At 53.8% G+C, this 24,030-nt stretch overlaps 11 protein-coding genes across 11 annotated transcripts; 8 read left to right on the top strand and 3 right to left on the bottom strand.

The window, feature by feature from the left end:
- Positions 1-916: 916 nt before the first annotated feature.
- Positions 917-1,865, bottom strand: CLUP02_11881 (LSM domain-containing protein; the record flags this gene model as incomplete). Its single annotated transcript, XM_049290847.1, has 6 exons — positions 917-1,047; positions 1,099-1,180; positions 1,236-1,547; positions 1,608-1,679; positions 1,758-1,766; positions 1,842-1,865. The coding sequence occupies 6 exons, from the start codon at positions 1,863-1,865 to the stop codon at positions 917-919; spliced, it is 630 nt and encodes a 209-aa protein (XP_049147992.1).
- A 467-nt stretch (positions 1,866-2,332) lies between these two features.
- On the top strand, positions 2,333-2,978 carry CLUP02_11880 (ribosomal L5P family protein; the record flags this gene model as incomplete). Its single annotated transcript, XM_049290846.1, has 3 exons — positions 2,333-2,477; positions 2,536-2,618; positions 2,685-2,978. 3 exons carry the CDS (start codon positions 2,333-2,335, stop codon positions 2,976-2,978), a joined length of 522 nt encoding a protein of 173 aa, XP_049147991.1.
- A 183-nt stretch (positions 2,979-3,161) lies between these two features.
- On the bottom strand, positions 3,162-3,723 carry CLUP02_11879 (uncharacterized protein; the record flags this gene model as incomplete). The annotated part of the gene is made up of 4 exons (XM_049290845.1): positions 3,162-3,239; positions 3,287-3,373; positions 3,464-3,620; positions 3,686-3,723. 4 exons carry the CDS (start codon positions 3,721-3,723, stop codon positions 3,162-3,164), a joined length of 360 nt encoding a protein of 119 aa, XP_049147990.1.
- A 594-nt stretch (positions 3,724-4,317) lies between these two features.
- CLUP02_11878 (ATP synthase subunit alpha) lies at positions 4,318-6,596 on the top strand (the record flags this gene model as incomplete). The annotated part of the gene is made up of 7 exons (XM_049290844.1): positions 4,318-4,389; positions 4,635-4,792; positions 4,931-4,987; positions 5,049-5,169; positions 5,224-5,692; positions 5,758-6,275; positions 6,333-6,596. 7 exons carry the CDS (start codon positions 4,318-4,320, stop codon positions 6,594-6,596), a joined length of 1,659 nt encoding a protein of 552 aa, XP_049147989.1.
- Positions 6,597-7,256: 660 nt separating this feature from the next.
- CLUP02_11877 (carbohydrate kinase) lies at positions 7,257-8,513 on the top strand (the record flags this gene model as incomplete). Its single annotated transcript, XM_049290843.1, has 4 exons — positions 7,257-7,332; positions 7,403-7,500; positions 7,601-8,320; positions 8,382-8,513. 4 exons carry the CDS (start codon positions 7,257-7,259, stop codon positions 8,511-8,513), a joined length of 1,026 nt encoding a protein of 341 aa, XP_049147988.1.
- A 1,528-nt stretch (positions 8,514-10,041) lies between these two features.
- CLUP02_11876 (uncharacterized protein) lies at positions 10,042-11,466 on the top strand (the record flags this gene model as incomplete). Its single annotated transcript, XM_049290842.1, has 6 exons — positions 10,042-10,053; positions 10,123-10,228; positions 10,441-10,503; positions 10,813-11,222; positions 11,285-11,374; positions 11,446-11,466. The coding sequence occupies 6 exons, from the start codon at positions 10,042-10,044 to the stop codon at positions 11,464-11,466; spliced, it is 702 nt and encodes a 233-aa protein (XP_049147987.1).
- A 49-nt stretch (positions 11,467-11,515) lies between these two features.
- CLUP02_11875 (uncharacterized protein) lies at positions 11,516-12,625 on the top strand (the record flags this gene model as incomplete). The annotated part of the gene is made up of 4 exons (XM_049290841.1): positions 11,516-11,573; positions 11,990-12,165; positions 12,215-12,367; positions 12,425-12,625. 4 exons carry the CDS (start codon positions 11,516-11,518, stop codon positions 12,623-12,625), a joined length of 588 nt encoding a protein of 195 aa, XP_049147986.1.
- A 32-nt stretch (positions 12,626-12,657) lies between these two features.
- Positions 12,658-13,471, top strand: CLUP02_11874 (uncharacterized protein; the record flags this gene model as incomplete). Its single annotated transcript, XM_049290840.1, has 3 exons — positions 12,658-12,730; positions 13,043-13,115; positions 13,198-13,471. The coding sequence occupies 3 exons, from the start codon at positions 12,658-12,660 to the stop codon at positions 13,469-13,471; spliced, it is 420 nt and encodes a 139-aa protein (XP_049147985.1).
- A 3,904-nt stretch (positions 13,472-17,375) lies between these two features.
- CLUP02_11873 (uncharacterized protein) lies at positions 17,376-17,564 on the bottom strand (the record flags this gene model as incomplete). Its single annotated transcript, XM_049290839.1, has 1 exon — positions 17,376-17,564. One exon carries the CDS (start codon positions 17,562-17,564, stop codon positions 17,376-17,378), a length of 189 nt encoding a protein of 62 aa, XP_049147984.1.
- A 751-nt stretch (positions 17,565-18,315) lies between these two features.
- Positions 18,316-18,930, top strand: CLUP02_11872 (uncharacterized protein; the record flags this gene model as incomplete). The annotated part of the gene is made up of 2 exons (XM_049290838.1): positions 18,316-18,371; positions 18,486-18,930. 2 exons carry the CDS (start codon positions 18,316-18,318, stop codon positions 18,928-18,930), a joined length of 501 nt encoding a protein of 166 aa, XP_049147983.1.
- A 561-nt stretch (positions 18,931-19,491) lies between these two features.
- On the top strand, positions 19,492-23,744 carry CLUP02_11871 (pyruvate carboxylase; the record flags this gene model as incomplete). The annotated part of the gene is made up of 10 exons (XM_049290837.1): positions 19,492-19,621; positions 19,733-19,753; positions 19,815-19,822; positions 19,977-20,014; positions 20,069-20,100; positions 20,162-20,281; positions 20,340-20,401; positions 20,469-22,218; positions 22,277-23,577; positions 23,637-23,744. The coding sequence occupies 10 exons, from the start codon at positions 19,492-19,494 to the stop codon at positions 23,742-23,744; spliced, it is 3,570 nt and encodes a 1,189-aa protein (XP_049147982.1).
- Between the last annotated feature and the right edge of the window lie 286 nt (positions 23,745-24,030).

Genomic DNA, 24,030 nt, shown 5'->3' with positions numbered 1-24,030 from the left:
CACAGTCAACACTCACCCGCTCCTTCCAACCCGGACTACCTACTTTGCCTACCTTACCCGAACTAAGGTAGATAGACGCCATGGTCCTCTCGCAAAGGTTGCGTCACGGGGAATATCTCGCAGCATGTGTAGGAATGAGAATGCAAATCATTGACTTTCAAGGCTTGCCGAGAGCAAACGTAGTCTCATTCATGTGTAAGTTTCCAATTGGTGATGGGCGGTATTTGATCTCTGCACACGGATCTGCATGAGTTTGAGGAGCCATCAAACAAACTGATGCTTCGGGAAGGGAAGCCCATCTACAGTGTGCCGATGAACATGCCGTGCCCGTAAGGTAGATTCCGATCCTGCTTTCAAGTGCCCCCAGGTTTCCATCTATTTTCTTTCAAGTCTGTTCAAATATGCTCAACGCCATCCCCGACAGTTGTGCCAGATGGGAGCTGTTGATAGGCTGTTTATGTTCAGCCAGCAATTGACTAAGTATCTGACCGTCTAAGAAGCTCAGCAATCACCAAGACACCATTCTGCAGTCAGGAATCACATCAAAATCAACATGAAGAACCGAATTAGTGGTTGGGGGGATGGCAGTGAGGTGGTACGTTGTGGTGAATATTGTGCTGCCTAGGTATTGATATAACAGCAATCGCCGGTTACCTATGCTCCTCCTCGAGGTGACTTGGAGAACTGTCGAATGAATCCATGCTGCCCATTTCTTTCCGCAAATCCAACGAGTATAGGTTGGCAAGTTGACCTATGACTTGTTCAGGGGTAGAGAGGAGGCCGATTAACAACGTGCCTGTTCTGCCCGATTTCTTTTTTGTTCGTAATCTTGACATTCATCCCCAAACGCCAATGGTATCCGTGAACCATCCTCCAACTACAAAGCATGCGAGGTATCGATATCTTTATCCGTAGCCTATCTTCGCGGGGGAGGGTTGAAGCCCGGGGCTCCGCCAGGAGGGCCAGGGTTGAAACCAGGAGGAGGGAAGGGGGCGTTTTGAGGGAAGCCCGGGGGCGGGAACGCACCGGGGAAGCCCGGAGGAGGAGCTGTAAAGTGTGAGAAGCGCATTCGCGGGTCAGAGGTGTATGTGTACTCACCACCACGTCCACCAAAGGGCGGGGCACCAGGGAAACCAGGGAATCCGGGAGGAGCACCACCCCCAACGCCAGCAGCAGGGCCCTACGTCAAAAGTCAGCGTCCGAAGCTCATGAACAGAGAATAGTGGGGTACTAACGGCCAGTGATGGGGGAGCCGGGGCGGCGCCGCGGCCGGCGGGTCGCGCAACACCAGGACCAGCGGTGAGACCGGCCGAAATTCCGCCAGGCGCGCTCTTTCCAAGCCGTGCACTGGGGTCCGCGGGCGGCTCTGATTCCACTGACAGGGAGACAATGTGTGCGCCGCGGACAATCGTCAGGCCGAGGGTTCGCTTCTCCTCCTTCTCGATCGTTTGGCCGGAGCTGGAGCTAGCGCCAGGGGCGGCAGGCTTGTTCTGTCTGATCTTGACGCGTCTGAACTCTTCGGTATCGGCGAGGACGAGGTTCATGTGCTGTACAGATTGTCAGCATGATTGTAGAGACGCGATTGAGGGTGAAATTGGGTTGCGCACCTTGTCGAATGCAAGCATCTGTCCGGTCATCTGGCGGCCATCGTTCAAGGTAACCCTCATGCGGTAGTTGATCTATTAAGTCGCGTCAGTCTGTACCCTGCGCAGGAGCCTGAATCGATCGTCGGGTAGTTCTCGAGGAAAATTACGTACGTAACCAGCCTAGAAATGAAGAACTTCGTGTCAGCCTGTATTGTCAACCTTGAAACTTTGAGAGAAAGGTCAGGAGTTGCTCACCATCTTGCCCTGTTTGTTCGACATCTTGGGTGATGTTTGTATGAGGAGCTACTTTCGTAGCTGCTCTAAGTCTTCAAAAAATTGATGTTATGCTTGTTGCGAAGCCTGAGAGACTTCAGCGCGACTGTTGATGCTTGCGATAGGCAGAGCTTCAGCAGTCAGAGGATATGGAGACAAATTTCGGGAGGCTGAGGGAACCTTGGAAGGCTGAGGCCAAACGACGGGTCCCTCCATGCTTGCAATCGGTACGTAGCTTGATGTGGCTGATGGAAGCATCTGCTTGGGCTTCTGTGGCTCGTGGTTGTGGCTAAGAACACGGGTGAGTGCACCACTTCCAAGTGGGTCGTCACCCACCTTCCTTGCAAGGGCTCGCAAACCCCCCAAAACACAAAGTCTTTTTTTGCCAATTGGCGCCGAACTTTTTCCCACTCTGACAATCGACAATCGACACCAAACGCCCAGCCAGCCGTACCGCAGTACTAACCGCCAAAATGTCGTCCGAGAAGACCCAGAACCCCATGCGCGAGCTTCACATTCAGAAGCTCGTTCTCAACATCTCCGTCGGCGAGTCTGGTGACAGACTGACCCGTGCCGCCAAGGTGTTGGAGCAGCTGTCCGGTCAAACCCCCGTCTACAGTACGGCATCACCAAAAATTCCCACGACAAGAAACGATGAACTAACAGTACCCGACAGGCAAGGCCCGCTACACCGTCCGTACCTTCGGTATCCGCCGTAACGAAAAGATTGCTGTCCACGTCACCGTCCGTGGCCCCAAGGTACGACAATTTTGGCGAAATTCGAAACTGCGCAGGAAGGATGGTGGGCTGACTTGATGATTACAGGCTGAGGAGATTCTCGAGCGTGGCCTCAAGGTCAAGGAGTACGAGCTCCGCAAGCGCAACTTCTCCGAGACCGGCAACTTCGGATTCGGTATCTCTGAGCACATTGATCTCGGCATCAAGTACGACCCCTCCATCGGTATCTACGGCATGGACTTCTACGTCTGCATGACCCGCAAGGGCGAGCGCGTCGGCACCCGCCGCCGCTGCAAGGGCCGCATCGGCTCTGGCCACCGCATCAAGCGTGACGAGACCGTCAAGTGGTTCAAGTCTCGCTTCGATGGCATTGTCCGATAAATGCTTTCATTTCCTGCGACGAACGAAAAAAGACACTGGGACGGCTTGGGTTAACGGTTGGCGAAAAATGGGAAACTGGCTTATAAGGCATGTACTTTCCAGCAGTTGTTCATACAACACGCTTGACTTGAGCAAAAATTCAGTCAAGCCGCGGCCTCAGAGACCGACCGGCGTCATGCCGGCTTACAACACAAGTTCCTTCTTACCGTGATGCTGCTCATGATTCTGTTTGGTGACGATGGCCCGCGATATGGAAGCGGCCTAGGCGTTGGTGGTTTAGCTAGTCTATTTTAGTCCAAATAAGCTACAATACTGTACTCACGGCCTAAGTCTCCCATCTCGCGTGAAGTGGTAAGCCAATTTTCCTTGCCAAGATTTGACCTCACCTCTTGAGGCTGCACGTGACCAATGTTGCATTGAGATTCGATTTTGGCCCCAAGGCTCAACGGCGGGTAAGACTACGAGGCTGACGGCAGAAATGCGACTCGGATTTCACATTGCTCCGAGGCGGTCAGGCTCGGTGTTCCCGGCCGGATGGAGGCACCAAAGTCCCACAGCTTCAGTACGCCTTCCGTATACGTGCACTGTGTCCTGTGCCTCTGGGCTCTCAATGAGTGCTTGAAGTCGGAGAGGTTAGCATTCCTCAAGAGAGTGGAATTGCACAGTGGAGAGCTTTGCACCAAAAATGCCGGGGAAGGGGGGGGGACAACACTGGGAAGCTACCTGGACTAAGAGAACAGCGCATGCATGCAGATATGAGAATAGGTAAGGTCAAGGGATAATTGAAGCTATCATAATACCTAGACAATTACCGGGGCGATGGCTGAAAAGTCCCGGTATCGCAATGGATGGCGACAGCTATTTTATCGCAAACTCAATGGGTGCGGCGGAAAGCCAGACTGGCACCAATTTTTATGTTTTTTTTTGTTTTTTTCACTCGGGCCCAGTTCCCCTTCCTTTCGGTTGAGATTAGATCGTCCTTCCCAGCGCGTTAAAGACCTGTCAATGCCAGAGCGTCTTTTCCCCCTGTCTTATGTAAGTCAGGCATTTCACGGGGTTACGGGGCCACGACGGGCACGTATGCGGTGGTCGGAAATTGTTAGGGAGATCTCGGGTTGGACTGAGGCAAAACTCGACGGCCCACCGTGATTGGCCGGCCAGCACAGCTTCGGCTCCACTGCTTCCTCACTCTCTTTTCCCTCCACTGGGCTTCTTCCAAAAAAGACTCGATTTGCACTCCTTCAAAGGCACCTTCATCAACCCCAATCTCCCCTCCACTCAATTGCATCTATTGCAATTGATTCTCCTTCGATCTAGACAGTGTCCAAGATCTTCTAATATGTTCCGCAACGCCCTCCGCCAGTCGACGCGCGCCGTCGGCGCCGTCTCTGCTGCCGGCAGAGTCGCCGCCGTAAGTCCACACCTTCCGTCAACCTCCCCATCCCCGAACCGACGTCAATTCCATCCAAAAACATCAGCAATCGATTCCGCGATATCCAATTAGGTCCCTCCGAGCTTTTTTGACCTCGCGGGAGTCGCGTTGCTGGCGTGGAAGAGCTTTTCATCGAGCTCCCTTGGGGGATGCGTTGCTGTTTTGGGGCGGGAGCCGCCCATAACATTTTCGGCCGTTCGGCTAACCTGTTTTTTCACCCTCAGGCCCGAAATGCCGCACCCGCCGTCTTCAACATGCAGACTCGCACATACGCCGAGGCCAAGGCTTCCCCGACCGAGGTTTCTTCCATCCTCGAGCAGAGAATTCGTGGTGTCCAGGAGGAGGCTGGTCTCGCCGAGACCGGCCGCGTCCTGTCCGTCGGGTACGTTTAAGCGGCATCTCTCGGCATCGCGAGCCACCATCGGAAAAGCTTCAATGCATCATCGGACTGCACGAGGAGCTCGCATGTCAACTCATCGGCACCAAGAAAAAGTTTTTGCTAACGGCGAGGGAACAACAGTGATGGTATCGCCCGTGTTCACGGCATGGCCAACGTCCAGGCTGAGGAGCTTGTCGAGTACGTTAAGCGCCCTTTACTTACTTCGGAGATGCATCGCGTCTAACTCTTTCACCTATAGGTTCGCCTCCGGCGTCAAGGGCATGTGCATGAACCTCGAGGCCGGCCAGGTCGGTGTTGTGCTTTTCGGTTCTGACCGTTTGGTCAAGGAGGGCGAGACTGTCAAGCGTACCGGAGAGATTGTAGGTTCAACATGCTTACTCGACTACGGCCAATGTTTATTAACAACACTATAGGTCGATGTTCCCGTCGGTCCCGAGCTTCTCGGCCGTGTCATCGACGCTCTCGGTAACCCCATTGACGGCAAGGGTCCCCTTAACGCCAAGGAGAAGCGCCGTGCTCAGCTCAAGGCTCCCGGCATTCTGCCTCGCAAGTCCGTCAACCAGCCGGTCCAGACTGGTCTTAAGTCCATCGACGCCATGGTTCCCATTGGCCGTGGTCAGCGTGAGTTGATCATTGGTGACCGTCAGACCGGAAAGACTGCCGTCGCCCTCGACGCCATCCTTAACCAGAAGCGTTGGAACAACTCCAACGACGAGACCAAGAAGCTTTACTGCGTCTACGTCGCCGTCGGTCAGAAGCGTTCCACCGTCGCCCAGCTCGTCAAGACCCTTGAGGAGAACGATGCCATGAAGTACTCCATCGTCGTCGCTGCCACCGCCTCCGAGGCCGCTCCCCTTCAGTACATCGCTCCCTTCACCGGTGGTAAGTAAACACTCGTGCAGTTTAGTCAAACTTTCAGAAGACAGGAAACTAACATATCTCTCCAGCCTCCGTCGCTGAGTGGTTCCGTGACAACGGCAAGCACTCCCTCATCATCTACGACGATCTGTCTAAGCAGGCCGTTGCCTACCGTCAGATGTCCCTGCTGCTTCGTCGTCCCCCCGGACGTGAGGCCTACCCCGGTGACGTTTTCTACCTCCACTCTCGTCTTCTCGAGCGTGCCGCCAAGATGAACGACAAGCTTGGTGGTGGTTCCATGACTGCCCTTCCCGTCATTGAGACCCAGGGTGGTGATGTGTCTGCCTACATTCCCACCAACGTCATTTCCATTACCGACGGCCAGATCTTCTTGGAGTCCGAGCTCTTCTACAAGGGTATCCGTCCCGCCATTAACGTCGGTCTTTCCGTCTCTCGTGTCGGTTCCGCCGCCCAGCTTAAGGCCATGAAGCAAGTCGCTGGTTCCCTGAAGCTTTTCTTGGCTCAGTACCGTGAGGTCGCTGCCTTCGCCCAGTTCGGTTCCGATTTGGATGCCTCCACCAAGCAGACCCTCAGCAGAGGTGAACGCGTAAGTTGACAATACATCGGTACCCCCTTTCGTGACAAGTACTGACCAATTCTATAGTTGACCGAGCTTCTCAAGCAGAAGCAGTACTCCCCCATGGCCGTCAACGAGATGGTTCCCCTCATCTTCGCTGGTGTCAACGGTCACCTTGACGCGGTCCCCGTCGCCAAGATCCTCCAGTGGGAGGCTGACTTCCTGTCCCACCTCCGCACCAACGAGTCCGACCTGATTGCCACCATCGACAAGGAGGGTGCCCTCAGCAAGGACCTTGAGGCCCGCCTCAAGGACGTCATCACCACCTTCACCAAGAGCTTCCTGGGCTAAATTTTTAAGTCTCACCTGACATAATAAATGGTCCGACTGGGAGCGCTCGGGGTTGATGTAGCTGTCTATACCGAAGTTTTTGTTTGCCTAGAGGCGTGAGGAAATCTCGAGGGTTTTGCGCCGGTCCGAGGGAAGCACCAGGGGACGCGATATTTGGGGAAGGATCTCCAGTCGAACCACTTGTAAAATAGAGCTCAAGACTCAATTAACGCCCTCGATTCCTTTTGTCCTTTCATCAACTTGTTCCTAGTAATTTGTTTCGCCGTGATATGTTGTAGTCTGGAAATTCGTACAGCAAAGCAGACGAGGCTCGGCTGCGAATTGTGAAATTTCAGTCGCTGTACTGTACTAACGGCAAGCTACCGCGTCGTTGAAGTAGTCAGCTGCCGCTCACAAATCATCTTGCCGGACTCCCAATAGCATCCCGGAACGCGCGAGGAGGACGGCGGGCCCTTAAGAGCGCGCCGGATTCTGAGGACGGCCTCGGCCGCCTAGCGGGTCAACTCACAAATAGTACGGGATGTCGGCAGGTGACATCATCTGGCTGTCAGAGCTCCCAACGTCAACTTAACTTATTGCCCCTCGCGCAACTACCCAAGTTCAACCGTACTCTGTGAATAATACAACCTCATAATGTCATCTGACTCTAGTACTCCGGAAATGTCTGCGGCAACGAAAGATGTTCTCAGCCGGGTGCAGCGGATGATTCCGCCCATGTTGGAGAAGTTCCATAAAGGTGATTGCATGGTTCAAAGTCCCGATGTGATGGTTGAAGCTCTTCTCTCTTACTTACTCTTTACGACCAGGACAATTGGGCCGCGTCGCTGTTCTCGGTGGCAGTGTCGATTACACGGGCGCGCCGTACTTTTCAGCCATGGCGAGTGCCAGGCTAGGATGCGATATGGTGAGTCCAGTCTTGTCCGGCCCCGGTCTCTCACGTCCCGGCTTCATCAGGGCAACGCGGGATGCCTCATGATGTGCTGAGCTGAGAACTGGAACCACAGTCCCACGTAATCTGCACCCCCGGCGCGGCTTCAGTGATCAAAACATACTCGCCAAACCTGATGGTCCACCCCCTCATGCGCCAAACCCCATCAGACGCGGCGGAAGCCGCAGCAACGGACTCGGAGAAGATATCGGGTCCCATCATCGACATGCTCGCCCGCCTACACGTTCTCGTCATCGGGCCCGGACTCGGCCGCGACCCGCTGATGCAGGAGACCGTCGCGCGCGTCATCCGCGCCGCCCGCGAGCGCTCGATCCCGCTGGTCCTCGACGCCGACGCGCTGCTCGTCGTGCAGAAGGATCCCGGGCTGGTAAAGGGCTACGAGCTGGCCGTGTTGACGCCCAACGTTGTCGAGTTCTCGCGGCTTTGTAAGGCGCTCGAGGTCGATGAGGGGAAGGTGAAAGAGCAGGCGGGTGGTGGTGGGGAGGAGAAGGAGACGGCCAAGGTCGAGGCGCTGGCGAGGGCGTTGGAGGGGGTGACTATTGTGCAGAAGGGGGCCAAGGACTTTATTTCGAATGGGAGGGATACGTTGGTTGTTGATCTGCAGGGCGGGTTGAAGAGGAGTGGCGGGCAGGGAGATACGCTTACGGGGTCGATAGCGACGTTTTTGGGGTGGAGGCATGCGTATCTTGAGGGGTTGTGGGATAGGGGCGGCGAAACGATCAAGCAGGATGAGTTGGTTAGGCTTGCTGCTTTTGGAGGAAGCGCTATCACGAGGGTAAGTTGGGTGTTCGTTGCTGAGATGATGGATGAATTAGTGGCTGACTGATTGCTTATAGGAATGCTCCAGGCGTGCTTTCCTGAAGAAGGGCCGCAGCTTGCAGGCGAGCGACTTGACTGACGAGGTCCACGGTGCCTTCATGACGCTGTTTGGTGAGGTGGATGGCAATGCTGGCGCTACCAAGCTGTGATGGAAGAGGATGCCTACGGAATCGTGTAGTCGTAGTACAGTAGACGAAGATAATGCCATGCGGTGAACAACATTGATCGTCAGCTTCTTTCCTTGAACAGCTGCTCCCAATATCGTCAAAAGGATGCTCGACCCCGGTCAGGTAATTTCCGGGTCAATTAGAAGCTGCCTAGTCAGTTGCATTCGCGGAATGGGAGACATCAAAATGGGCAAGAGGGTAGAAAAAGCAAAAGCTCGGGTGCGCAGTTCGTAAATCGAACTGCGCCCCTACGAAATCCTCCATCCGTTGACTTCTCGAGATTTCATACCAAGTTCTTTACTAACGGACCAGGGCGTTATACCGCTCGACCATGGGGATCGATTGGGCTTGGTTGATGATTGACGACCTGGACCTGAATATAAGCCAACTTCCTGCCTGGGTTTGACGCGAGGGGTGCTGGGGAGGGAAGGAGCGAAGGGGGGATGAGGCTGTCGACGTGTGTGGGCCTTCTCGAAATCTGGCAGCCACTGCCGATGGCGGGCCTAGGCTGCGAGAACGCTGCGAGAACGATTTCCTTAGTGTATGAGGTATCCTTAGAACACTAGAGATAAGATGAATGCTCTTCTGCTAACAATAGAAACAAAGGTCTACATAGCTTCTGAGCTATAACTTCAGACAAAGTCACTAAGTTCTTTCTACATATCTTTCCTCCTTATTCTACTCATCTTTCCCCTAGATATTCTTCGGTATTAATACTTTAAATAACAAAAGCAATAACATATAATAAACCTCATAGTCGTTAGTCTCGAAGTCTTATCAAGGCAAGATAGCATAAACCCAAGACCCCTATCCCAAGGACCTACTCAAGAAAGACTATCACGCTCACAGGCTAACGTTCGGCCTCTCCTCTCAATTATCGAGTATTACCACGTGATGCCGCGAACAGCGCTCAAAGGCATGGTTCACTGCCGGATTCATTCACGGCATACTAGACCTATGTATGAATGAAACCCTTTCCTACTAGCCATATTTAAGGAATCTAACAGAATGGTCAGTCTTGATCGCATTCCTGCGACCGTCATGGCAAGAGCATGATGCTTCGACAGCATCCTCTTAGGAAGAAGAATTCTAGCACTACTCCTTAACCAGGTTTGCTTTATATTCGTAGAACAGATAAGTGCGGACGCAAACGGAACAATTTTAAGTGTTGACATGGTGGTTCCATTCTGCCAAAGAGAAAGTGACACATTGACGGAAAGTCATAGAAAACATTTTTTCCCAACGCCTTCCCTAGTATAACCATGTGCTGACAACTTCGACTTCACACGGGGCTGGCGTACATTTGTGAAGGCGTATTTATTGGCAACGACCTTTATACTAAGTACCTCAAGGTCTGAAATCGTTGAGCGAATGTTCAGACTCTACTTACCAATCATTCGCGTCATACAAAAAGGCTTGCCACGGTCCCCAAGGCTGGGGTTGACATGCACTCACTTCCTGGGGATTGGTAGGATGGCCTGGCCAAAGCCATAGCTTGTTGGCAGAGTGAATGTTCGCCCAGGTGACCTTATTTTCCACCTTATTCAAGACAGCTTCACCTCCTTTTTAATCCTTCATTCTTAACTGCAAGTCATTCTTATCGACGTATTCGCCTGATGATGAGACGAAGCAGATGGAACCTAGAGTCTCTCGATCTTTGACTTCCAGCTTCCAACCTCAACTTCAAGCACACATCTGTGAGAGAGATTGCGCATGATGCCTTGCTATAAGACATTAAACACCAATTCATCATGCCCCATAAGCTTGATTCCGCCACAGGTTAACGCTAAAGAGGCCCTTGAGATTATAGTGTTCTGGAAAACAACCGCTGAAGTACAGAGATTCTCTTTATAGACCTGACGTGGAAGATTACAAGTAAAGTGAGGTTTCTCTGCTTTTTTTTCCCAAGTTGATAAAGGAAAGGAGAAGGTTCAGGTTGATTTTACAATCTTTGATAAACCGGGTCTTGAAAGTGACAGGCCAACAGATAACGGTCCATTGATCATGCTCTGTGATATATAAGATATAAGAGAGCAGTTTGAATGTCCCATCCCGAAATCACCATCTGAACGTTTGGCCCCCCATGGAGAATTATCTTTAGGTCTATGGAGATCATAAAGCGCAGGCAGATGAATCCTCGTGGGGAAACCTAGTTAAATACTTTACAATATGCCTGATACCTTGATAACACAAGCAAGCTAGCCCTGGTCAACGAGCATTTACTACCATGTGCTCAACCCAGCTGGACCTCACAAACCCGGCAGAGAAACACATCACTTAGAAACTCACCTTTACTCTCAATTTGAATGGTCTATCAAGATGGACACCTTTCCATCACCCAACCTTACTCGGAACAAAATCCGGGAACCCGCCGGTACACTCCCGAGCTACATCTACCAAACTTACACCTCCCCGGCTGCGAACCCGATGATGTCCCGTCCCCTAACAACGGCAGCAGATACAAAGAAACAAAGAGCGACCAAAGCAAAAACAGAAAAGCAGCCAACCCCGAAACCCCAGATCTACCCCGAGCCATCTCATCCGAAGCCCCCTTCTTCACCATGCGTCAGCCCGCAAACGAACAATCCCGGACTCCACACGAAGTATCGCCGAGAAACACCATCCCGCTTCTTCCCCGCGTTTTCCTCTACCCCGGCACGCCCCGGGTTCCTCCACCTCATCCGCGGTTTTGTGAGCCCAGACTGAATGTAAGCTATTCTGTAAAATAACGTGCACACGTGCATCCCGTAAAGGAGCTACAGCCTGAAACCGAAGCGGTGCAGAACCGATACATGTTGGCAGAGAGGAGGACGGGGGTTCGCATGCGGCATCCGCACCAATCCGTCAGCCTTACCCGCTCCCCTCAATCTACAATACAAACATGGGGAAGACTCCCATACAACTGATCCCATAGGCGCCAGGCTCCAGTAACTAGACGAGAGACGGATATCGCGTCAAATTGGGGGGCTCTGATTTCATGATCCATGGCCTACATACACTTCACGCTCACGAACGACAGATCTACCATTTCCTTCAGCATAGGTAGGTACCTTATCCAAATCTTTAACATTACTGGATCGTATCAGGCAAACACTTCCCTGTGATCTGTTAGGTATGCGGTGTAGTTAAAAGGATTACACAAATTAGGCTGATAATGGCATCCCCCCCCCCAATCCGCGGCTCCATCCGCTCCAATGCGAGATGTTCGGTTCAATCCGCAGAGATCCGTCCAAACATCGATCCACCACTCCGGCAGTCCTGGTCTAGATTCCTTGGCTGTCTTTGAGCTACCTATCTCTTCCGGATAAGATTGTTCGAGCTACTCTGATAGCAGGAGCAAGAAAAAACAACAACAGAGAGAGTGGATGGGGGGGGGGGTGGACGAGTTGTATTCTCTTTCTTGTTTTCAAATCAATTTGATGAATCACTTAATTCTTCTTCACGTCAACCACCCAAAGGTCAAAAATCGGCATTGGAAACAGCACCCCTTGAGGCTCTATCATCTCTCGTATACGCAAGACGGACACCTCGAGAAATACGCAGCAGTGTTGTACCCCAGAATCATCAGGGTATTTCTGTCCGCAAGTTGACCATGCACAATGGCTTTCACCAACCTCATCCCCATCCTTCCGAGGTTCGCACTTCACCTTCAAATATGAGGTAAGCAACCTTAGTCATCACAGCTCATCTCCCTCCTCCAAACGGACCTGGAAAATTCTATCCAATCACGACCCTTTCTTTTCTACCATTTCCGTTTGATGCCCACCTTTTATTCCCGGGAGCAAGGAAGCCACAGCACCTCCAGCACTGTAATAGCCAGTAAAGAGGCGCCCGTTGTGAGTCCCCGTCCCGTCCGATTAAGGTGCGCGGGAGTGTGCCAGACAGTGTGCCAGCGTAGAGTGCACGTCCAGTCCGCGCCCGCGAAATTTCGGAGCGCCGCAGCAGCAGCAGCAGTGTCTGTCTGCAGAGGGAGGAATGAGCTTTGGTCATCGCCTCTGCCTCTCAACAATTTCGCGATCCAAACCTGGAAAACTGTCCGCCGCCGCCTCTTCCACTCTCCGACCAACCTCTTGCCAATTGCCCCTTCACGATAATCCCTTTTCAAACCACAAACACCAAATGCAAAATGGCTGCTATTGTCAAGGCGATCAACGCGAAGATCAGGTCCAACCCTGTGTCGGACTATGTCTGCTCTACCCGTACGTTTTTGCCCGCGCTCGAATTTTTTTTCATTCTCTCGCGGCTCCGTTGTCCGGAGTTAGCGGGGATTATCCCACACAGCAAATGGGAAAAGGGAGCTTGCTTGAAGCTATCACCAGCTATCGCATGGCATCCTCGAGTCCCGGACAATCATTGATGCAGCTCGTTTGATCGAATCCGTCGCGATTGGCGTGCCGGACCGCCCCCCTCCAGACCCCCGGCGCTTACGGACCACGATACTCCGGTGCCGGCTGCTCGCGATAGCTTCAAGATGGACTCTGGACGGCAAGCTAACCCGTTATGCACCACAGACTTCTGGGGCCCCGTCTCTAACTTTGGTATCCCTCTGGCCGCTGTCATGGACACCCAAAAGTCACCCGACCTGTACGTCGAATCCTTCCTCGTCTCCCCGCTATCCGCTTCCTCGGACAAGATAAGATGCTGATACACCATCTCCTTTTTGTAGGATTTCCGGCCAGATGACGGGTGCTCTCTGCATCTACTCTGCCACCTTCATGCGCTACTCCCTCGCCGTCTCGCCCAAGAACTACCTCCTCTTCATGTGCCACTTCATCAACGAGGGCGCTCAGCTTACCCAGGGATACCGTTACATGCAGTACAACTACTGGGGAGGAAAGGAGGCTTCCGCAACCAAGGACGCGTTCGAGACTGTTCAGAAGAAGGCTGATGCCATCGAGGCCAAGGTCGAGACCAAGGTCAAGGAGGCTGTCGGCAAATAAGTGTGAACCCTCACTCGAGGGAGAGGGAGAAGCTTGGAAAGGGGGCGGTACGAGGCGGAAGACACTTGCTGGCTGGGTGTGGAAAGGCCCTCGCCAACATAATAACGACGCAGAGGGGGATGTTCGAGTTTGATGTGAAAAGAGCGCCGAGGGCTTGTCATGAGCCCACGGCTGTGGTAAGGTCTTGACGGGAAGGAATCCCCGTCGACAGCACGGCACAGCATAGCGTGGCATAACGTGGCATTGCCCAGCCGCGGCGGACGGTAGCTGGCGGTTCTGTACCATCACCTTGCATTGTTGTTTTGCTTTTCGGAAACGGACCCTGATTCCCCGGGGAAACACTCGGGGACGAGCCTCTTCATTGCGGCCCGCAAAGTCGTAGAATAGAACAGCGAACTGTTTCTGGAACCCGGCAAGTGTGGCAGCTCTGAATCGTGAAAAGTCAAAGTGATGTGCTTGGCAGCAAAGGGTTAAGGACCGCAAGCCAAGCAACCAGCATGGACTAAGGTACTACCACATGGACCTGAATAAGGTGGGTAGCAGTAATGGCGAGCCGCAGGCGAATGAAAATGGGCACGGAGGCTGTCGTCGTCTTGACGGTGCTTTGACTGTGGGCCAGCGGTTCTCGGGGCTCTGACCCGAACTCTCAAAGTCCTTACAACCAAAGAAAAAAAAAATGGTCCTGTCGTCTTCTTCTTCCGCGCATCAAGGATCCAAATCAACCGCTCTTCTGGGCCTCAGTTGACGGCCCTGACGGACGGAGCGGAGCGGAGCCCTCCTATTTCGGGCGAATCGCGCATAGTTTCAAGGGCCAGGGCCGGGGCCGGAGACAGTACAGGGTGAGCTAAATTCGATGAGTCAAAAAATAGGGTGTCGTCTCATCTCCTCTGGACCAAAAAGCCGCGAGAGTCGAGGATACTGTATACGGCACCACCATGGCATGGTGGCATGGTGACATGGTGGCCCTCTCCGAAACTGCGAGAGCACCGACATGATGACCCCCACTCCCCTCCCTCGCTGCTGGCACTTGGAGTCTTGGACAGGCCGCAGATCTCGCCGGACGGCCGGCCGAGTGCAGATCCATCTTCGCTTTTGGGACCGCGCATGTGCTGGAGTCCGGCGTGATTAATCGTGGGGTGCAGGGCGGGTACGCAGACGGCGTATGCCTCAAATAACCTGTGATATCCGGACGTGGAAGAGTCACACAGAGGCCGATCACGCAAGCTGGCTGACCCTTTCCTCCTAAAGAAGGAAAGGGGGGGCCAGCCAGGTGAAATAAATGTCGCAGCATGTCATGAAGCCATCGCTAATTGCTATTACCATCGACATCCACGCGCTGATTTGGTGGCGGACTGAAGATACGCCGTGAGTAGACGTGCGCAGTTTCTTTGACCAAGAAGCTCGAATGCCCAAATGCCGGACCAGCCGAGGTCGGAGTATCCAGATCTGGGTTGAATGTCATCCTCATCTCATGGTGGGCTTATTTCCAAAATTTCATGTCAAATTTTCTCGCTCCTTCGCGCTTTGCGGCCTTGCCAACGCCGCTTTGGTGCTTGCGCGATCTGGGGGGGCAGAAAGAGGAAACGGAAAGAAAAAAATAGCCTTGTTGCAGATGGGGGGCCAAGAGTCTTGGATCGTAGGTTACCCAGTAGTCCGGGCTTAGCTGCGTAGGATAATCTGGCCGAGTCGCCCTTGAACTTGCAGCGCAAGTGAGATCCAGCATGGCACCTTGGCGGTGTGATGAGTCGAGAATCAGATGGCTGATGCGAAGACTTGCATCTATACTGATTTGACGTTTCCAACCCTCCGTCGTCGTTGTCGTTTTCAAAGACGTTGTAAAGTCGATCCGAAGGTGGTCTAGGAATCCAGGACAGCCCAGATAACTCATGTAACCAATGATGCGAGATTGGAGTTGGTAGTGGGAGAGATCTGACTAGTGGACCGGGAATAACGCTCAAGTAATTTATGGAGATGCGTGGTTTTGTCAAGATTGAGAAGAACCTGGACGGTCTGGGGGGTGGTGCGCTTCCATACCCCCCGTGTGGCCTCGTACGTATTGCTGGCCTGTTGCACATGTGGTGATGTCCATCCCCCTAATTGAAGAACAGAAAGTGTGGGCGGAGGTTGGTTGGCGGCTGGGTGGGATAGCCAGGCCGGGCCAAGGTCGGCGTGGCCTGCCTTGTCGTCGTTCCTGGGCACGCAGCCGTGACCCGTCAAGCCGCCGCCATGTCCCTCGGGGCAAGAAACCGAGGTCGACGATATCTTCGGTCTCCTTTGCTCTCTCGTTGCCGTAGGCTGTAAGCGGTACCTAGCACACACCTCGGGAACAATGATAAAGGGGCACGAGTACAGCATGACGCGCCGAACGGATGAACCCTGTGAAAGTCACCCCGCATTGTGCAATGGATTGGACCGCGGGGCAGAAAGGGCGAAAAAGGTCAGGGACGAGTTGACGAGCAGGTGAAAGATTATCCATCAAAGGCTGATATCGCGTCGAGTTGTCCCGAAGCAAAAAGGGAGTAGCCGGTAGTTGTGGTGATTTGGTGGCAGTGGTGCTGGTTTCAAGACGCGGACGCCCGAAGGACACGGCGCAAAGCCGTGTTATCCTCGGCTTCGGCAGTCAAGAGGCCCTGAAGACCCATGAGGTTATTCTCGTGAAGCCGTGAAGTGCTCGTGGCATCGCGAAGTTTGCCGAATGTTTTGCTTTTCTTTCGGGAGTTGACGAGTTGATGTGACATGGTAGACGGCAACTTGGGGTAAGGTAACTTACAAGGTACCTGAGGGTGGAAGGGAAGCCGAGAGCACTGAGGAAGGAAAGAGTGAGGTGCAGTGCTGTCGGTCTGCCTGCCGCTAGTTGCTCATGGTAATTGCGGTATTGCCTTGTGACAGGCGCCACCACCCGTACCTACCTTCAAAAAAGATGAAAAAGACAGGCGCGAAGTACAAGGTACATTTTACCCCCTGGGTTGCTTTCCATACTGATGTTCATTGAATTGGCAAGTCCAGTTGTTAACTTGCATTTGTTTGCACAGGATGCTGTCGGTGCCAATCTGTCTTGCTTCCTGAGAACTCGTAACGAGCATAGGCACTTATTGCTTGTATCGGTTGACAGTGCTTGTCTGCTGTTTCCCATGTTGCCCATAGACAGACAGCAGGCACTTGTCATGCTGGCAATGTCACTAACCCCATCCTGGAGTTGTCGCCTCGAGAAACCGTTAGTCAACCGGAGTAGAGCTGTTTGTATCGGCAGGCTCTGGTTGGTCAATTCCTTCTGGTCTAGCGGTGTTTTGCGACCCCGCCAATCTTTCTTTACTTTTAGAATATTTATTTATTTTCTGTTACTGCTGGCTGCATTCTTCAGATCTAGGCCTTGTGTTTGAGGGTCCTGGTAGACGCCTCTCGTGAGGTTCTTCTGGTTTGCCATGTTCACTATGAGGCTGTTCCATATTCTAAAGATAACAGTGTTTCTTTGGGGGTCGTTTCTGTTGAAGGTAGATCTCTTGGCTATCCTCACCAATCGTCTCAGGAGCTGCGGTCAAGGCGCCGGCGGGCTGGAGACGACCTAATAAACGGAGACGGAGGCTGGAGCCGGTGGAAACAGATCTCGGTCAGGGATGGGCGGGGATTGGGGGTCTTGCTGCTATTCTCAGGGCAGGCGTCCTTCTTCTCAGACTCTCACGGCGTTTCTCTCGCGGGGGCATTGCAGAGCCAAGAGGTATCAGCATCTCAGGTTGGTCTCCCATGGACGTTTCCTACGCGGTATGGATACTGGATACGGGTACCTGTCGCACCTTGATCCTTGGCAGGTTGTCGGGCCTTTCCATCAACTTTCCTCTTCAAGATGGAGTCATCAAGTTGAAGGCATTTGGAAATGGAACTTGAGTGACACTGCTCTGCATCCGTCTCAACCTAATGCCAAGGACGGCAGCAAGGCGAGGCGGTGGACTGCAGACATCCCAAGTGCGAGGATCAGCCATGCCATGCCGCCGTTGTCGTCAGTCAGGTGGGGGACATGGGAGATGAACATCGAGAAGCCGAATGCCGGGGAGACATTCCATTGCATGTTATGGCATGTCATTTTCGGTCCAGTCATCGTCTTGGTGGTTGATGGGCATATCGTGTACCTAATAGCGTTCGGGGGTGACTTTCTTGGGTCTCTTCTTTCCCCCTCTGGACTCTCTGGAGGCTCCTTCTTTTTTTTTCTCTTGTCCTTCTTGCCGCGACAAAGCGGCTGTTTGAGTAGTGCAGCTTACATCGCAGAGTGGCCTAAGCTCCTGTCCTAGACAGGGCAGCTACCACAATCAAGGAGTGTCAGTGGACGAGGGGGGCAGGAAGGGAAGGGGGGAAAACTACCTGCCTAGGGATCTAGGTATGGATGTACCTTGTACCTCGGTACCTTGGTACATGTTCCGCGGTCTCACCCCTCCCCCTCTTCTTCCCCTCCATCCATCCATCCATCCCACCACCATCCTATGCTCCGTCTGAGCCAAATCTTCACCGTCCCAGCGGCGTCTGCAACGCGTCCCTCTTGCATCTCTGGCTGTGAATTGCAGCCATGGAAGTACACCGGTACAGACGACCCTCAAGAAATACTTTACTTTGGCGCTAGCAGCTGAAGACAAGGTTCCCTCCTTCATGACACCGAGGGGTGGACAAGTCCCTCGCTCTCCGTCTCTTTTCTTGTCATGTCACTCAATCCCAGCTCCAGCCGCCAGCCTCCAGTCTCCAGTCACAGCATCGTCGTCGCGGGTTCCCTGCCGTTGAGCAAGTCACTCCGGCCATCTGCAACACCAAGATTGGCTTGGTCTGAACTGTGACTGAGGGTGGACGGTGGACATGGGCGGATGGATCTGGCCTGGCCTGGTCTGGTCTATCTCTGTCTGCCATTATTCGGTCTAAGCTGGGGTGTACCTACTCATCACAGATCATGGCCCGTTACGCACTCTGGACGAAAGAATGTTTGCCAGGGGCTGTCTACCATGAGATTGTGACTACTGCTACACCTCAGTCTTACACGAAGTATCTACTTACAGCCGAAGCACAACAGAGTTGTGAAGACGGGGGGAACCAGCCCATCCATTGATACATGTATCGAGCGAGCCCTGACACAGCTACTTACAAGCTCCCAGCTTTCAAATTACAATAAATCCCCTCGTCCCTCAAGCTTCCAGTTCATCCCGTCCTTTCTCACTTCCTCTTCTCGTCCTCCGTGCTTCCACCTCTTTTGCTGGCTCTCTACCATACTTGCTGTAGTTGCTGTCAGCTGCTTTGCTTCGTTGTTTGTGCTCCTCCATAAGATACCACTCAACAACCATCCGTACCTACTCGCATCCACCACCGTCATACCCCCCCACCACCGACACCCACTTTCTGTCCCTCTCGGTCGGACGGGTGTTAATAGAGTAGAGCTGTGCTCGCCTGTCATCGAAGCTCCTCCCTACTCTCTCTCTCCCCGGTAGAGAAGACAAGCAGCAGCTCCCCTCCCAGAGCTACCCCTCGGCTCTTAATCTTCACCTCTCGTGTCGAATCGATACCCCCTCGGCTCAACTTCCGCAGCCCACACACCACCGCAAACCACAAACCAGCAGTCACAGCAGCACAAGCAACAACAACAGTTGCGCGCTTCAAACTTCGGTCTTCGGCTCATCAGTCACCCCTGGCCTTGTACCCGCGCCGCCGCATCCTGCTGCGCCTGATCTGCACCTGAGGAGAGCAAAAAAAAAGCCAGGCGGCAGAAGTCCAAACCCAGCGGCACGTCCGAACCGGCCCTGGACCCAGACCTAGACCGGCTTAAAGCTTGGGAGACCTGGGAGATAACCCCACCAACCCAAACCAAAGTTACCCAGACCAAACCACCCCGCCAACCGACACCCCGACGCAATTGTCTCGCAACTGAGACCTCAACAGCTTCCCCTGCTCCTTGGTCCATTCAAATACGGGCCGTCGTAGCTTCTGAATCCGTTCGGTCTTCCTCTTCTTCCTTCCTGTCCTCTCTTCACACACACACACAACCGCCCAATATGGCTCAAACACAGGTCACCTTCAACGATGTCTTCGAGGACGGCGACGTTGAGGAGGTCCAGAAGGACCCCCAGACCATCCACCACATCCGCGCCAACTCGAGCATCATGCACCTGAAGAAGATCTTGGGTGAGTCGCAGCTTTCTCGAGAGGCCATTGGATTCTCTCCCCCTGGCTTCTCGCGCTATTGGATCTGGATCCAAGAACTATGCTGACCCTTTGTCTTTTACCCCTCTACAGTGGCCAACCGTGGTGAAATTCGTAAGTGCTTCCATCCAGCCGAGTTCCTGACTCACGCAAGCTAACCACCACCACCTTCTAGCCATTCGTGTATGTTGATTCTTGTTCCAGCTCAGGTAATGCTTCAGAAACAGTGATGCTTACGTTGGAATGTGTCTAGATCTTCAGAACAGTATGTTACCCAACTTCTTCCAACTAACACGGCCGTCCTGGCGCTAGAAGACCCAGCGCTGACTCTCTACAGGCCCACGAGCTTTCGCTGCACACCATCGCAGTCTTCAGGTACAGCGCACCACCTGGGCAACCACCAAGCTCTACATACTAACTCCCTGACAGTTATGAGGACCGTCTCTCCATGCACAGACAGAGTAAGCCCCCATCTAGCCTTTGAACATTCCCCAAAGCACCCTTCTAACCCGCGTTCCACAGAGGCCGATGAGGCATACGTCATTGGCAAGCGCGGCCAGTACACCCCGGTCGGTGCCTATCTCGCTGGAGACGAGATTATCAAGATTGCCGTCGAGCACGGCGCGCAAATGATCCATCCTGGTAAGAAAACGCATCTTGTCCAGATGCTGTGGTCAAGACACTAACACACCGCCAAAAGGTTATGGTTTCCTCTCAGAAAACGCCGAGTTCGCTCGCAACGTTGAGAAGGCCGGTCTGATCGTGAGACATCCCGCTAAAATCTCCCCCTAAAATCTGATAACACTACTGACTCGATGTGCCTTCTTAGTTCGTTGGTCCCTCCGCCGATGTCATTGACTCGCTCGGTGACAAGGTCTCAGCCCGAACCCTCGCTATCGCTGCCGGTGTCCCCGTCGTTCCCGGTACCGAAGGCGCCGTCGCCACCTTTGAGGAGGTCAAGAGCTTCACCGATCAATATGGTTTCCCCATCATCATCAAGGCTGCCTACGGTGGTGGTGGTCGTGGTATGCGTGTCGTCCGCGACCAGGAGACCCTGAAGGAGAACTTTGAGAGAGCCACCTCCGAGGCCAAGTCCGCCTTCGGCAACGGCACAGTCTTCGTCGAGCGATTTTTGGACAAGCCCAAGCACATTGAGGTCCAGCTTCTCGGTGACAACCACGGCAACATTGTCCACCTGTACGAGCGTGACTGCTCCGTCCAGCGTCGTCACCAGAAGGTCGTTGAGATCGCCCCCGCCAAGGACCTTCCCTCCGACGTCCGCGATGCCATTCTCAACGACGCCGTCAAGCTGGCCAAGTCGGTCAACTACCGCAACGCCGGTACCGCCGAGTTCTTGGTCGACCAGCAGAACAGATACTACTTTATCGAGATCAACCCCCGTATCCAGGTCGAGCACACCATCACGGAAGAGATCACGGGTATCGATATCGTGGCCGCTCAGATCCAGATCGCTGCCGGTGCCACCCTGCAGCAGCTTGGTCTGACCCAGGACCGCATCTCCACCAGAGGTTTCGCCATTCAGTGCAGAATCACTACTGAAGACCCCGCCAAGGGCTTCCAGCCTGACACCGGAAAGATTGAGGTCTACCGCTCCGCTGGTGGCAACGGTGTCCGTCTCGACGGCGGTAACGGTTTCGCCGGTGCTGTCATTACCCCTTACTACGATTCCATGTTGGTCAAGTGCACCTGCCACGGTTCCACCTACGAGATTGCTAGGAGAAAGGTCCTCCGTGCCCTTGTCGAATTCCGTATTCGCGGCGTCAAGACCAACATTCCTTTCCTCGCTTCCCTCCTTACTCACCCCACCTTCATTGACGGCAACTGCTGGACCACCTTCATCGACGACACTCCTCAGTTGTTCGACCTCATTGGCAGCCAGAACCGTGCTCAGAAGCTTCTCGCCTACCTCGGTGACGTCGCCGTCAACGGTAGCAGCATCAAGGGCCAGATTGGCGAGCCCAAGTTCAAGGGCGACATCATCCTTCCCGAGCTCCTCAATGAGGATGGCTCCAAGGTCGACGTCTCCGCGACCTGCACGAAGGGCTGGAGACAGATCATCACTGAGCAGGGTCCCAAGGCCTTCGCCAAGGCTGTCCGCGAGTACAAGGGAACGCTGCTCATGGACACCACATGGCGTGATGCCCATCAGTCTCTGCTGGCCACCCGTGTCCGTACCGTTGATTTGCTCAACATTGCTAAGGAGACTAGCCACGGCCTGAGCAACCTGTACTCTCTGGAGTGCTGGGGAGGTGCCACCTTCGACGTTGCCTACCGCTTCCTCTACGAAGACCCCTGGGACCGTCTTCGCCGCATGCGAAAGGCAGTTCCCAACATTCCCTTCCAGATGCTTCTCCGTGGAGCCAACGGTGTTGCGTACTCATCGCTCCCTGATAACGCCATCGACCACTTTGTCGAGCATGCTAAGAAGAACGGTGTCGATATCTTCCGTGTCTTTGATGCTTTGAACGACATCGACCAGCTCGAGGTCGGTATCAAGGCCGTCCACAAGGCCGGTGGTGTCGTTGAAGGAACAGTTTGCATTTCCGGCGACTGCAAGTGTTCCCTTTCTTTAACTGTCATCATGAGTTATGTTTCTTTTGCTAATAAACGTTACAGTGTTGAACCCCAAGAAGAAGTACAACCTGGAGTACTACCTCGACCTCGTCGACAAGCTCGTCGCTCTCGACATCCACGTTCTTGGTCTCAAGGATATGGCTGGTGTCTTGAAGCCGTACGCTGCCACCAAGCTGGTCGGTGCCATCCGTGCCAAGTACCCCGATCTCCCCATTCACGTCCACACCCACGACTCCGCCGGTACTGGTGTTGCGTCCATGGTCGCCTGCGCCAAGGCTGGTGCTGACGCTGTCGACGCTGCCACTGACAGCTTGTCCGGCATGACCTCTCAGCCGAGTATCAACGCCATCATTGCCTCTCTCGAGGGCAGTGAGCACGACACCGGCTTGAACCCTGCCCACGTTCGTGCTTTGGACTTCTACTGGTCCCAGCTGCGTCTCCTCTACTCTCCTTTCGAGGCCCACCTCAGCGGTCCCGATCCCGAGGTGTACGAGCACGAGATTCCCGGTGGCCAGCTCACCAACATGATGTTCCAGGCTTCCCAGCTTGGTCTTGGTACCCAGTGGGCCGAGACCAAGAAGGCCTACGAGCATGCCAACGACCTTCTTGGCGACATCGTCAAGGTCACTCCTACCTCCAAGGTTGTCGGTGACCTTGCCCAATTCATGGTCTCCAACAAGCTGTCCGCTGAGGACGTCAAGGCTCGCGCCAGTGAGCTCGACTTCCCCGGCTCTGTCCTCGAATTCCTCGAGGGTCTTATGGGTCAGCCGTACGGCGGATTTCCCGAGCCTCTGCGTTCCGACGCCCTCCGCGGCCGCAGAAAGCTGGACAAGCGCCCCGGTCTGTTCCTCGAGCCTGTCGACTTCGCTAAGATCAAGCGCGATCTGCACAAGAAGTTCGGCGGTCCCGTCACGGAGTGCGACATCGCCGCGTACGTCATGTACCCCAAGGTCTTTGAGGACTACAAGAAGTTCATCCAGAAGTACGGCGATCTCTCCGTCCTGCCGACAAAGTACTTCCTGTCTCGTCCCGAGATTGGCGAGGAGTTCCACGTCGAGCTCGAGAAGGGCAAGGTTCTTATCCTCAAGCTCTTGGCCATTGGTCCTCTCAGCGAGAACACTGGCCAGCGCGAGGTGTTCTACGAGATGAACGGTGAGGTCAGACAGGTTACTGTCGACGACAACAAGGCTTCCGTCGAGAACGTCAGCCGTCCCAAGGCCGATGCCTCCGACTCTAGCCAAGTCGGCGCTCCCATGGCCGGTGTGCTCGTTGAGCTCCGTATCAAGGAGGGCTCTGATGTCAAGAAGGGCGACCCCATTGCTGTTCTTAGCGCCATGAAGATGGTAAGTTTTGCTTCGTATTTAGCTACCATCTTAATTTGTTTACTAACATTCAATCCTAGGAAATGGTTATCTCCGCCCCGCACAACGGCAAGGTGTCGACCCTCCAGGTCAAGGAGGGCGACTCAGTCGACGGCTCCGACTTGGTGTGCAGAATTGTCAAGGCTTAAATGGGATAAGGGGACCCTGGCTGGGTTACGGCAGAGCGGCAACTTTCCTTTGAATTCTTTATTTATGATTCCAAATATTTAGCGAGAAAACCAAAGAGGCATGGAATTCGACATGAGAAAAATCTCTGGGGCGTGATGAACGGTTTATATTGGTAGTTTGAATTGAAGTACATTTTAGAACCAGTGTTTTCTCTGTGCTCAGTGTCATCTCTGTGCCTGGTGCTTTCGTCGTCTGTGGCAGCATCGCGGCCCCTCGTCTCCCTGACACTATCCCAAACGGAATACC

The sequence above is a fragment of the Colletotrichum lupini genome, chromosome 6 (genome assembly GCF_023278565.1).
Source record: "Colletotrichum lupini chromosome 6, complete sequence".
NCBI lineage: Eukaryota > Fungi > Ascomycota > Sordariomycetes > Glomerellales > Glomerellaceae > Colletotrichum > Colletotrichum lupini.
Note: the sequence above shows the minus strand (reverse complement) of the source record. Positions and strands in the feature narration are given on the sequence as shown.